Source organism: Dichotomopilus funicola (genome assembly GCF_033296635.1).
Source record: "Dichotomopilus funicola strain CBS 141.50 unplaced genomic scaffold C8A04scaffold_47, whole genome shotgun sequence".
Classification (NCBI taxonomy): Eukaryota; Fungi; Ascomycota; class Sordariomycetes; order Sordariales; family Chaetomiaceae; genus Dichotomopilus; species Dichotomopilus funicola.
This window is the reverse complement of record NW_026944068.1, coordinates 114,880-128,241: the sequence shown is the minus strand read 5'-3', so window position 1 is coordinate 128,241 and position 13,362 is coordinate 114,880. Positions and strand designations below refer to the sequence as shown.

General features: G+C 53.9%; 4 protein-coding genes across 4 annotated transcripts; 1 reads left to right on the top strand and 3 right to left on the bottom strand.

Annotated features, from left to right (window-relative positions):
• Positions 1-933: 933 nt before the first annotated feature.
• On the top strand, positions 934-2,411 carry C8A04DRAFT_13406 (uncharacterized protein; the record flags this gene model as incomplete). The annotated part of the gene is made up of 3 exons (XM_062777697.1): positions 934-1,171; positions 1,243-1,699; positions 1,778-2,411. 3 exons carry the CDS (start codon positions 934-936, stop codon positions 2,409-2,411), a joined length of 1,329 nt encoding a protein of 442 aa, XP_062635588.1.
• A 412-nt stretch (positions 2,412-2,823) lies between these two features.
• C8A04DRAFT_30175 (uncharacterized protein) lies at positions 2,824-4,164 on the bottom strand (the record flags this gene model as incomplete). Its single annotated transcript, XM_062781275.1, has 3 exons — positions 2,824-3,312; positions 3,406-4,003; positions 4,076-4,164. 3 exons carry the CDS (start codon positions 4,162-4,164, stop codon positions 2,824-2,826), a joined length of 1,176 nt encoding a protein of 391 aa, XP_062635587.1.
• Positions 4,165-4,980: 816 nt separating this feature from the next.
• C8A04DRAFT_30174 (uncharacterized protein) lies at positions 4,981-6,193 on the bottom strand (the record flags this gene model as incomplete). Its single annotated transcript, XM_062781274.1, has 3 exons — positions 4,981-5,031; positions 5,110-6,037; positions 6,123-6,193. The coding sequence occupies 3 exons, from the start codon at positions 6,191-6,193 to the stop codon at positions 4,981-4,983; spliced, it is 1,050 nt and encodes a 349-aa protein (XP_062635586.1).
• A 4,287-nt stretch (positions 6,194-10,480) lies between these two features.
• On the bottom strand, positions 10,481-13,022 carry C8A04DRAFT_13413 (uncharacterized protein; the record flags this gene model as incomplete). Its single annotated transcript, XM_062777700.1, has 3 exons — positions 10,481-12,642; positions 12,731-12,911; positions 12,978-13,022. The coding sequence occupies 3 exons, from the start codon at positions 13,020-13,022 to the stop codon at positions 10,481-10,483; spliced, it is 2,388 nt and encodes a 795-aa protein (XP_062635585.1).
• Positions 13,023-13,362: the final 340 nt, after the last annotated feature.

The window sequence follows — 13,362 nt, the reverse complement described above, 5'->3', positions numbered from 1 at the left end:
CGGAAGACATCTGCTCTAGGCCTAAGGGGGATAAGTTGCGAGAGACTTCACTGGCTGAACTCTTCCGTCAACATTTCCTGAACCAGCTTCTCCACAAGGAAAAATCCTACACGCCAAGGCGCTCCCACCAAACAGGCCACCACCTCGTCTCACGGACGCTCCGTCCTGGACTCTTGGGTGAGAAAAAGCCCAATTCTTTGAGCCCGGCTTTGACTCCGACTTCCTTCTGTCAAAGCGCAATGCTCCCCTGGGGCAAATGCACGTCGGTTTCGGGGGCTTGGCCTTTCCTTTCAGGGGTTCTGGAAGGGAACTTTGCCTCTGTCATGTTGAAATATTACGAACAAGCTGGTCTCTCAATGAGACCCAAGACCATCTAGGCATGTGTTCCTGTGCTGCGTCTTGCAGATGGGCAAGGGGACAAGCAATGCAGGGTGAAGAATGGACCAGGCTCCTGGGATAGGGTTTGTACAGAGTCGTAGTTGAGATTAACTGTGGTCATCCGTGGCCGTGTAACCGGTCTCGGTGGGTTTTTAGATCAGACATCTCCCACTTCGTTGTCAGGGGATAGTTCATTGTGTTGTTGCTGTTTGTCGATCGGTTTCTCCTTTTCTTTCTTGGCCTGGCCTTGTTGTTCCACAGGCTCTCTGCCCCCTAGTTCGCGCTCACTCTCTCGTCGGCCTTCCTCGCAGCGAAGAACGACCCGAGATCTTGGTTCCGCCATGCTGTGATCTTCTCACAGCCCCTGCCTGAGGATTCTTCCTTGGCCAATGTCGATCGATCGATCTCGTGGGCCAGCCATAAAACCCAGTCAAACCCCCCAGTGTCTCAAGATCTAAGGCCCACCCAGTGCGTGTCTCAAAGGGCGGGTGGAGGTCAAACACAAGAAGGTGAACAGAGAACGACACCAACGAAAACGACAAGGAGCGGGGAGAAATGCTCAAGATGGCGATTCTTCCTCGCCGCCCGGAACACCAGAGTGTTCTCGACATTCCGACGCCGCCATTGCAGCAGGCCGCCGTCTTCGTCATTTTCTTCTTCACGGCACTTGCGTTTGTTACCTACATTCTACGGGCAATCACCCGCATCCGGACGCGAACATGGGGCATCGACGACTATCTCATTACGGGAGCCATGATCTTTTCGCTCATGATGATCGGGCCGTTTTACATGTGTAAGTTGGTGGTGTTGACGGTACTGTTGATTGGATTTGTGATATCTGACATATGGCCATGCGTCAAACAGATATCAAGCTGGAATACTTTGGCTGGCACACATGGGATGTGCCAAAGTTTGACCCGGCACCGGGGATGTGGTGGTTCTATCTAGCCCAGCTCTTCTACAACCCGATCCTCGCCCTCGTCAAAGCCTCGGTGCTTTGCTTCCTACTACGCCTCGGCGGCCAGAAACCCGGTGTGAGGAACGCCATCTACTTCCTCAACACGTTCAATGCGCTGCAGGCCATTGCCATCTTCCTCGTCGCTACCCTACAGTGTCTACCCATCGAGGCCAACTGGGACGCGGCCGTCAAGGCTGATCCAAACACTAAGTGCATCGACAACTCGTTCCACGTCACGATCTCGAGTATCACGATTTTGACCGACATCGCGGTGATTGCGTTGCCGTTCTGGATTTTCCTGGGGTTGAAGATGCCCCGGGCTGCCAAGGTGGCCGTGCTCGGTATCTTTACCATGGGTCTTGCGTACGTTTTAACATTTCCTTCACAATTCTGCTACTCTCCCTTCCCGGGCCAAGCAGCAGTCAAATCTAACTTTTCCAGCGTCACCATCATCGGCATCGTCCGTCTCCACGGCGTCATCGCCCTCTTCTACCTCAAATCCAATGCCACAGATCCCCTCTACAACATCACCGTCACCCTCTCGGTCGTCGAATCCAATCTCGCCATCGCCTCCGCCTGCGCCCCGGCCCTCCGTCCTCTCTTCCGCTCCGTCCTCCCCGGCCTCTTCGGCGGCAGCAGCGCCAACAACAAATACAACCCCAACAACAACTACCCCCATCCCAGCAGCCGCAGCACCCCCTATGCACTTTCCGGCAACCGGGGCACCAAGAACGGCACCGGCATCGAGAACACCCTGTCGTCTCACCACGGCCGCACCGAATCCGCCTCCGCCGTTACCCGCCACAGCAGTATCCGTCTTAAGAACCTGCGCGGCGGTGGGCATCCCGTTATGGGCTTGACCGAGTGTCGGAGCGTGAGCCCGAGTGGTTCGGAGGAGGAGATCATGACGTATAATGGGATTATGCGCACGACGGATGTGCAGGTGCATTATGATGATCGTCGGCTTGATCGTCACCATCACGGTGGTGGTGGTAATGGGAATAGGTCTGGGGTGAGGACGGACGAGTCGCCGTCGAGTCGGGGGTCCAGTGATTTGAAGGGGGTTGCGCGCTGATAGGAGGAGCTGAAAAAAGGAGGCATGGAGTTTCTCGAGGAAGGGGTTTGGCTTTCTGTGTATGATACCACGATACATGATACCTAGGCACGGCAAGCCTGTTTTCTTCTTTCCCTAGTGAATAACGTGTGAAAGCTCTAAGGCTCGAGGATTCTTCATGGTTCTTGCTCATGGTCCCAGTGCTGCTCACGGTTGAACACTTGTCGCAAGTGGGGACACTACATGGTTCGGGAATCAAGGATACTTGCTGGGTTAACTCGTCCTTCACCTCATGCTAATACCCGCAAAATAAATAGATCTACAACTAGGTAGCTTGTGAAACCCCAACAACAATAACCACCAACAAGCCTATGGAGACAACACAGAGATTGAACCGAGCATGGAAGGCGCGCTTCGCATGCTATTCATGCCATTACCGCCGTTTCTCAAACCCCCACTTCCCGTCGCGCTTCTTGACCCAAACTCCGTCTACATCAACAGAGAATGAGATTTCGCTCTCGGCAGGAACCGCCTCGTCTGCCTCCGGTGCGGTGGGGTCGTCTATTGTTTTCGGGAAACACTCTGGCTCCTGTTCCAAAGCTGCCATAGCTCTCTTCTTTTTATTTGACTTCTTTGTCCCATATCCAAAATCAAACGGCTCCGGTTCTGGGACCGGCATGGGCTCGTCTTGGGCCACCTTTTTCTCGGCCCCCGGTATCCTGAGCCACGTATGAAACGCCCAGGGTACTAAGCTCGGTATAAGGCCTTCTTGGGTCACTGATTGGGATTCATGAGCTGGCGGTCGGTGAACAACGGTAGCAGAAACTGAATCCGGCTCTGATCCCGCCGGCGTGTAAACCACGGTAGTGTTATCGTCGGCCCTCGTTGCTTCAGAGGTGTCTCCCGATTCGGAAGATGCTTCCTGTGGTAGACGACGTCAAAAAGTATCCTGGTAAGAATTTCATGACCTGAGCTAATCCGTATTCTGTGGGTAGAAAGTGGGTTAAACACCTACCTTCTTCCCGTCCCTAGTCAACGAGCCCAATTCACTGACAACGGTCTCAGTCAGACAGCCAACGATGAACTTCAATGCCCCAATCTCATCACTCAGATCCTGCGATCGGGCCAGTTGTACGAGCTTCTCCGGCCGTCGAAGGTCGTTCTTGATCAGCGATTTGATCCAGGGGTGAAACCACATGTCATCGCCGATAGGGACGGGGTACGTCTCTCTGACGATGTCCATCACGGTGAACATGTCGAATTTTGTCGCGTACTCCTCGATGTCCTTCTTGACAAGATCCTCTAGGCCTTTGAGGTTAACAGTTCGAGTAAGAGCGTAGGTCTCGAGACGCAACCTTAGTTCCTGTGCCTCCCGAGAGTCCAGAATAGTAAAAGACTTAGGGGGTCCTTTCCACTTTAGCGGTCGGTATTTCTTGATGTATAGATAGTTGACCAAGGCGTGGCCCGCTGTCACTGAGAATTGTGACAAATCTAGCTTCCCGGCTGCCACCCGGGCGCTCAATTCCGGCCATTTTTCCAGAATTGCTTTGTGTATGGTAAGGCTCTGGGAATTGGCGAATCGGATCCCCAGGAGAGTTCCGTTGGTGAACGGGCTAGATGTTAAGCATCATGTTAACTCCTAACCTGATACACGGACCCTGAGCGGAATCTGAAATGGCACCTACGATGCCTCCCAGCTCCCGGGGCTCACCACTGGGCCGGGACGCTGATTGTCGGTCTCACTATGGGTGATCATGGCCGCATCCGTGGGCATTATTAAAGTGAAGTTTTCTTGAGTTCAGCAGGAGAAATACACAACCCAACCGACGGCGACCTGGATACTTATCTTTGGGGTTCTCCCAGGCTGCAAAGCATTCCCCGCTCCGCGCCCGATTGAAAAGGCAGACAGGTTTCCATCCGTCCTTGAAGCAGCCAATTGTCTTTACAGAGTCCCAAGCGTTAAAGCAAACTGCAGCGGCAAGACGCAAGAAGCCGAATGTCCAGGCCTCCCACGCCAATGAAACATCAGACTCGCACTCCCTCACTCGGGCCTCAGGTATGTACTGAGGCCAACCTCGACGAATGAGGACACTAAGAAACCAATCACGAGAAACCTCACGTTTGGAAGCCCCAAGAAACGAATGCTTTCGTTTTCTTTCGCACAATGCTTGTCAGCTGCTAGGTAGCCTGGGCTGGATTCTTGATGCACTGCGCTATACTCCGTACAAGCGAAGAGAATTCTGATGGGATGAATCCTGGAATACACATAAGGGTGGTCTCGATTTCCACGTAAGGAGTTAATGGATTACCTTACGGTTTATACCGCTCAAAGCCGAAAATTCCTCTTGGTAGTCTCGCTACATCCAGCCACGCAAAATCGCCAGCAAACCCTGACAAATGATGAAGGAGAAAATACAATCAAGCGAATAACACAGGGACCGCGACACAAACCAACAAGCGACAGCTTTATAGCCATCCTGTCTACCAACCCCAAGCTCATCCACAGCGCTCAGCCCTCCTCCTCAGCCATTCCTTTCTTCCATCGGCCTCTGGCCTACTCCCGAGGCCATTATCTGGCGATTCGCACCGGTCAGATATCGTCATAGACCGGTTGAGGCTCGGGTGTAAGCGTCTGGTTAATCTGTCAAGTGATTAAACAAGTTTAGTGTTAGTAAAGTGAAACCCAACTAGCATGTGACCGTTGCTTGAGAGTACATACCTTGCTCTTTTTACCTTTTTTGACTTTTTTACTCTTTTTGTACGACGGGTCCAGCTCCATTCCCAGCTGCACACCCGCTTCCAGCTTATTGTTCTCTGCCTCAAGTTCCGGTTCCGGAGCAAAAGGCGCCTGTTGTGTGTCGTAGAACTCCCGCCTGAGGCGGTGTTCGTGATCGGACGCCGGCGGTGAATTGAGACCCAGGGACTCGGTGGGAGTGTTAACCACCTCAAAGGGTTCCGTGGTGCTTGTCTCCCGATCATCATCGGTTCGACCATCATGTGAACTGACCGGGGGCATCATGTCGAAGCCCGTGATGCCATCGGCGGGGTCCGATCCCGCATTCTCATTCTTCGCATTGGCCAGCGCCTCCATCATATCAGCATATGTCTCCAGCATGCAACCGAGAATGACCTTCGCCACACCCATGTCGTCGTCCGGGTTCTGAGGTTGTGCCAGTTCTACTAGCTTTTTCGGCTGCGCAAATGCCGTTTTGATGTGTCTCTTCACCCAATCGTGGAACCACGGGTCTTTGCGGATCGGAACGGGATAGCCCCCCTTGACGGCCTCCATGATCGCGAACATGTCGAGCTTCTCGGCAAATGCTTCGATGTCCTCCCGTACCAAAGTTTCCAGCGTATCTAGTCTCACCTTCCGTGCCAGGCCGTATGTCCGAAACTTTACCTTGAGCTGCTGGATCGAACTCTCAGCGTCGGGGGGGCCTGCCCACAGCGGCGGGTCGTATTGTCCAGTGTACAGGTAGTGGAACAACGAATGTCCAGCTATGACGGGGAATTTCTCCAGGTAATACGTTATCCCGAACAACGACTGCAGACCGTCCAGTGCTGGGCATCGTTCCAAGACCGCTTGGTGAATGTTGAGCTTTTGATCTTCCGCAAATTGGAAGGTGATTGTCGTGCTGCTGAACGGACTAAGGATTAGGATATGAGGTTAGCTGAGAGCTGAAGCGCAGCGTAAAGAATGGAAACGGTCTGAGGAATTTGGTGAAGCCATACGATACCGGCCAGAACCCACTGCTAGGACCGGGGTTCTTAGCCTGCGCACCTTTAGTACCGCCGCCAGACATGATTATGGGTGTGTTTTATCGTAGAATGAGACGAATGTTGGGGAAAGGAGGTGAGAACTACCCGAGTGTTTCAAGTGCCCTCTGCTGTGATTTTAAATCATCGCTCGACGTTGTCCTCAAGAACCAACGGGCCTTCGGGTCAAGTCCAACTGATTCGATGACTTCTGCACCAGTCCCCAACAAATGACTTTGAACTGCGAAAGCCCCCCTTCTGCCTCGGGCCAGCCAGTCGCAGTTGTTACCACAGTCACTTATCTGCAAAGGTGCAGAAAAGGTAAGGCAAACCGAAGCGATGAAGAGCAGGAAGCCGAGTCCACATACCAATGAAAGGGGCAGCACCCCCTCCATCAAAGAGATGCACGTCTGTATGTATGTAGTGAGGCCAACCCCAACCAATAACAGAGCCTTTGGCTGTTTGTTGCTGTTTGCTTCTCCCCCAGACGCGTCGATTTGCCGGGCAGCCTGGACGGGACTTTCCACTGCCTTTCATCATGGCGACCAATTAGCTAAACACCGACGGGAGGTTGAATGCAGATGGAACACCGAGGAAGGATTTCGATAGATTTGGGGTTATTATTTCCATCACTGGATTTACCGAAGGGGCGCGAGACCTAGTACTCATGCGTACATCGTATCAGTCAGAAGAAATGCCCCAGCAACAACAGCCAGATTGCGAGTGACAAGATTCAACCCACAGTCGATTTGCTCAGGAACTTTTCTCAATACCCAACTTCGCAACAGACTAGCATGATAATCACCAATGACCCGAAACTGAAACACACATCCCTCCTAAGCCTGTAATTCTCATTAATTAGCCACGGTGAACCCAACCACCACCTTCCAAACACAAAACACCCCCATCAATTCGCATCCTGGAAGACGCCACAAATTACGACAAGTCCCGCGGTGTCTAGCGGCAGTTGTCCAGCAAGCATCGCGCTTGAAATAAACGTGGAAAGTACGATTGTCAATGTCAATGTCAATGTCAATGTCAATGCCATAGACAATACAGTTCATATAAGTGGGTGTCGTGAATTGCTCCTCACCCAGCCCTTCTCGTTACCTCACTCCCCCGGACCGTCGCCATGCAAGTTCACCATACACACGCCATGGAAACACAAAAGCCAGCAGACCAACAGGCACCCAGCCGCCGTCCGCAGTATCTCCCCACTCACCGAGGCACCGGACAAACGCAAACGAACAAACCCTAACCCCCACCCTAATGACCCCAGAGAAGGAACACAAGATCTCGTGCTCCCTCTCCCACCCCTTTCCTCTCCCCGTTCACATGTCACCAACCAGATGAGGTCAGACACGTTTGTGACATACACAAACACAAACACAATGATATCGCGCTTTGTCACACCTGATATATCGATTCACGCCTCCTTAGGCCCCCCATAACCATTCAGCTCACATCTCACATACACAGGGGTATGTTCACTGTTGATGACACATCATACTGGATGGGGGGTAGATTGAAGGAATCTTCCTCAAGACAGACTTGAGACTTGAGTTGGGAAACGAGTATATTGACTTTCTGTGGTTACGAAACGGAGAAACCATGGCAGGTGTGCTGTTTGCCACCAAGTATTGTGAAGATCCCAAGGCAGTAATAATAATATGGGTATTAAAAAGTTCTAAGTCTCGATGACAACCAGTCCAATAACAAAGCAAACACAATGCACTCCGATTTTCCAAGCGATAGAAAGAGAAAAACAAACATATCGCCTCCAGAAAACTCCCCGAGCTAAAGCAAATGTCATCCAGTCATCATATGAAGATGTCCCAAAACATAAGGATATTAGAGATACAGCGTATTGAGGACTAAGTCCTCGACAAAACGAGAGGAGAAGAACACCAAGATTATTAGTAGATATGTCAGGCAGCTAATGGTCCAAATGAAGAAACGCCGATGATGACAGCGATAGTTAAGAATGATGCAGCCGTTCCCAGGGAGGAAAAAAAAGGAATAGTCAAAATGAATGAGCAAAGCAAGTAAGCCATGGGGTATACCGTGATATCCGTGTCCGATAAACAGCCGTCATGCCCTCGCACATCCCCAAACCAAAAAAGGTTGTTTTGCAGTGACCGTGATTGAAAACCGTTTGCTTCAGAGAGCAAACAAGAGAAAATAGAGAGGGAAAGAAGGTAGTGATGGCCGTGTTAGGTGCACCTTCGGCTAGGCGGTGTGGTGACCAAAGAAAGCGGGACGATGAAACCATGTTGGAGCTCTGCGGCCGTCCTGGCCTTGGCTAGGCGCGGTGGTTTGGGGCCGGGGCAAAGTCAGGTAGACAGCCAGTAGCGATGTGTGGTAGTAATGAATACAACAAGGTCGAGGCGAAGAGGAATTTGCCGCTTTGTGGAGGTCCGTTGAAATAAAGTAGGGTCGGACAGTGTCATGGTGTAGCCACAATCGGTCGGCAACATCGCTAGCGTCGAGAATGCCTAATCTTCTTGATGCTCATCTGATACCGCGCGGCATGCGGCACGAGGGGCGAGGTCGTGTCGGTTTATGCGAGGGCACCTGGGATGGCAGGCACTTGGCAGCGATGTCATGGGTAAAAGAAACTTGACGATGCTAGACGTTTAATGGAACGGCCGGGTAAAGCCGGTGATCGGTGGACATCGATCCTGAGCTTGGGAAGTGGGGGTAAGTCCGGAAGAGTTCAGTGCCACGGGAGGCCTGCGAACGGAAGGTGTGATCAACGGTAAACGACGTGTTGTGGGGGTAAGTAACTCTAATACCCGATGAAGAGGGTCATCGAGGAAGTTGGGGCGGGTGTTTGAGTATGGGCAAGTCATGACCACTCTGCAGAACGAAGAGATATGCTGAGGTGATTGCACGCTGCAACAAAATCGAAGTCGTGAAAGAGTGACCACTAGGAGAAGAGTCCGGAGGATCGCGCAGAGGACCGGGGGCGATGGGCTCCCACTCGTTCCCCAGTGCAGATGTGGATTTCCTGCAGGGAAAGGAAGGAGATGGCGTTTCCCGGTGCGCGCTGGCTGCATCGATGCTGTAATGCAACCCATGCCGATCCTGATCCTGTTAACTCCGTCGTCAACGGTCCTGAAATCCTGGGTGCCTGGGTAGGTACCGGACCATTGGCCTCCTCCGTAACGGAGTCGTTGACCAAGGAGTGGGCAGGCGGCAGGCGGGGGAAACTGAGCTCAACCGTCACGAAGAAAGATGCAGACACTCCCTTGGGGTGTGATGAAGGATTTCGACGACCTCATGCTGCAACACCAAGACGGCATTTGCACCAAGAAGGGTGACATCGGCGTCCAAGGTTTTGGTGCGCGAGCCAGTCTCGTTTGGACGATGCGATAAACAAAGCCGCGAAGATCTGCTACACGTCGCGGGTCGGAGACTTTGACATGTTGCATTGTGGTGGTGTTGAGTGGTGTTGAAGCGCTGCTGGGGCACGCTGGGGTCGTGTTGGGGTGGTCTCGGGATGTGCCTAGTGGTCGAGATGGAGGTCTCGGGTTGCCCCTGATTGGCTGGGACAACAACCAGCTGATCACTCCCTCCAACGGTCCCCACGCGGGACCACACCACCAAGGGCCGCTTGGGTTGTGAGCGGGCAACTTCTCCGTTGAAACAAAACCGAATTGTTTGTTGCACTGCCGCGAGTCGTGCGCGTTCTTGTTTCTCGGCCGGGGGTTTGGCCCTGGGGCTTGCCCACCACGCTCTGACCGTCTGAGAAATCAAGGACCCAAGCGAATAAATGTTTCGGCTGCCAAATGATCGCCACTTCTTCCCATCTCAGCGGCCCAGTCCACCTCCCAGCTGGTATCTCGCCGGCTCCTCCCGCCATATGCCGTAATAGGATGTGGTGTCGTCGTTCCTTATGAGGGTAGTTGATGAATTCCAGTTCAGGTGAGCACTAAGTGGTCAACCGCGGTCTGTCTGGCGCGACATTCCGCCACTTCCGTTAACCGCTTCACCTTCTTCACGCCCGTCCCCCCTCCCCCCCAAAAGACCGCCCCGCTTACCGTGAGTCACGGCAAAGTTATTCTGCTACCACCCTGAAACAGATGATAGATCCATGTGTTGTCGTAAATACCGTCCACCTCCGGACATACACAGCTTCCCGTCATGATTCATCCTTTCTTGCTGGAAACGGGATGTCCAACCCCCACAGAACACCCCACCACCCCCAGCGCGGTGTTACCCGTCGAGTTCATCCTTTCCCGCTGCCGCTGCCGGAAGGATGCCCCCCACACCCCCTATTTCCTCCTCCCCTCGCCCTTGTCCTAGCGATGTGGAAAGGGAGGGTCATGCGCTCAAACGCGCGATGCCCCGTCCCCGTAACCTCCACCGCCATACACCTGGCCATGGCTTGGACCGCTGCCGGCCTGCCCGGAATAACCGTCTGCGACGGAGTAGTTATCCCAGTTACGAGACTGGGGCTGCTGCGACACGGCAACACCTGACTGTTGCCCGTAAGCTCCGCTGCCCGGCTGCCCATGGTGAGCATGTGTACTTTGTGGTTGGTGTGAAGCTGGGTTAGAGAGCCCATATGGCGAGGTCAGGCTCTGGGATGATCCACGGCGATCGTAGACGACAGGGAGGGTGGTCGACAGCCGTAGATTCGACCCAGCAGCCGGTGAACTGGACTTGAGTGCCGGCGATAGTGCCTTGGCGCTGGGCCCGTAGCTACCGCCCCAGGACGAATGGCCTGCCGACAGTGTCCGAGGACTCATGAGAGAGTCAGCGTGGTGGTGTCCTGGGCCACCGACATAGCTTGTGGTACCCGCAGTCTCGGGCGCAGCGCTGGACGTGGTTGAAACCGGTGTCGGGGGCAATGCCGGGTAGCCTCCGCCAAGGCCGAGTGTCGAGGCAACATGTGGCGAAGTGGTCGGGGTCATGACGGTGGTGGTCGAAGCGCTGTACTTGGAAATAATCTTGTACAGCGCGCCCGACAGGTCTTTCCAGTGGAAAACTTTGACATCCTTCTCAATGTTGCGCGGCTTCGGGTTCCCGAACCCCATGATGACTTTGAAGAACTCCTCGCTTTCGTGTCGTGACTTGCTGACCGTCGCGGGGCGGAATCCTTCCAGGTTGCGGCGGATGCGGTTCTTCTCATCGACTCCGAACCGGCTGGGCGCGGCGAGAAGCTGCTCGAGAAGGTGGATGGTGTCGACAGACGTGACATAGCACGCCTGCTTCTCTTCCCACCAGATGCAGCTGATGCAGATACTGTGGGGTGGTCGCTCTGCGGCGCTGACCGGCTTGAAGCTGACGGTGAGGACGCTCCCCGTCTGTTGTTTCCGGAACAAGACCAGTCTTCGCTTGTTCTCCCATTCCTCATGGGTCCAGCCCTCGGCCATGGCACTAAGATCCCCAACCATCTTCAGGCTCGCCTTCTCTTGGTAAACGCCATACCCAGGGTAGCCACTGGCCGGCTGAGCAAGAGTGCTGGTCCGGATAAGTTGCGGTGCAGCAGATGCAGAGTGTGGGAGACCACTGAAGCTGGACCGGGAAACCGGTCCATGGGGCAGGGACGAAGTCGACGCCCTCAGTGGGTCAAGCGGGCTCCCAAACATCCACCCGGCGCTGTGTGGCGATCGGAGCATCGATTGTTGCCGTGGTGGGTAGTGGTCCGAGAAGGAACTGCTGCGGTAGGAGGACAACATGTTGCTGTTACCCGGGTTGTAGGCTCCCGTTGCCCCCGAAGTGAAGTCCGTATGGGTTGGAGTTTGGCTCTGCATCTGTTGGGATGGAGCACCAGCGGCCGAGACGGCGGTTGAGAATCCGTACGTATTTGTAGATGTGTCATCGCCCAGACCCTGGTGTGTGGTTGACTCGTCCGACTTTCGTCGTGGTTGGGAGGCCTGATGTGGTGGGCTGCCTCGGTGGACAGGTGATCGGGTCTTGGGAGACCCAAGGTCGGGCGGGCTACTGTCATCCGGTACTGCAACTCCCGCAGCACCACTTCCCGCGCCGCCTTGCGCATCATGGTAGGAAAACACACCAACATTTCCTATCCGGGCCAGTTCTTCTCCGTTTGCGTTTTCCACGAGCAGTGCTATGGGAACATTGCTCAGAGACGGGCAACCTGTCGTCAAAAATTGAGGAGCCGCTGCGGTAAGTGTGTACGTGTAAACACCATTTGCATCTCGAGAATCCCGAGAGACGTGAGCCGAACACCGCTGCGATCCGAAAACAAGGGACACAAATGGTGCGGGTGATGCCACGCCGTTGCCCAGGAGGTTGTACTGGCTAGTTGCTTTCACGGTAACTTTGGTGTCCGTCGATCCGTCGCTGGGATGACACGACAGAACATCGATGTTGATGCCAGACGGTACTTGTGATGTCAGATATTGTCCTGCGGCCGCGTTGTTGGCGGCAAAGGCCATCTGACTGAGCTGTGACGGGGCATTTTCTGTTTGTTGGTTTTGAAAGGATGACGACGGGTACTGTTGGTAAGTCGAATCTGCATAACCTACGGAACGATCAGATGAGCCCGTCAAAACGATACACCTCCCTTCGGGATCAAGTCAGCGCCGTTGGTTCCGTCCCATCCAACTTACCGTGCAGTTGAGCCGGCTGGGGCTTATACGCAGACATGGGGATCGGTAGGAGGCCAGGGCCACATCCCCCGTTGAGGTCTCCGCCGTTTCGGGCCGCCTCTTCCTCCAGCCGAATGGTCAGCGTCTCAGGAGACTCGATCTGCTCGTCCAAGATGATCGGCCGGTGTGAGTGATACCCAGGCTGTCGAGATATGGTTAGTTGTCCGTGTCAACTGTGACAACTCTACTGGTTCTCAGGATTACCCACCTCATACACCTTGTAAACAGGTTGTTGAATCTTGGTGGCCGACATTCAAGCGGATTTTGTGTACACCTTGCGAGGGCCGAAGCTATTTCGTCGTCCCAATAACGGGGGTTCGAACCGAGCGTGTGAAGTACGAATATGGCGTGAGGTTTCCTTTTGCGAATCTGACTGTGTTGGCTTCGGTTTCTGCGATGTGGAACTGTGTCGTCCTTACCCTTCCAACTATTGCCAGTTTCGGGATGAGGCAGTTGTACGGGTAATGATGATGAAGAAAAGATGGCTTGAAGATAAAACAGGCTTGACTGGGCCAAGGCGTGACGTCCTATCTTTCAATGTTGGAAACAGTCTTTTCTGTGGGCCTGATTAGAGAGGGGAGCTGCCGAGATTG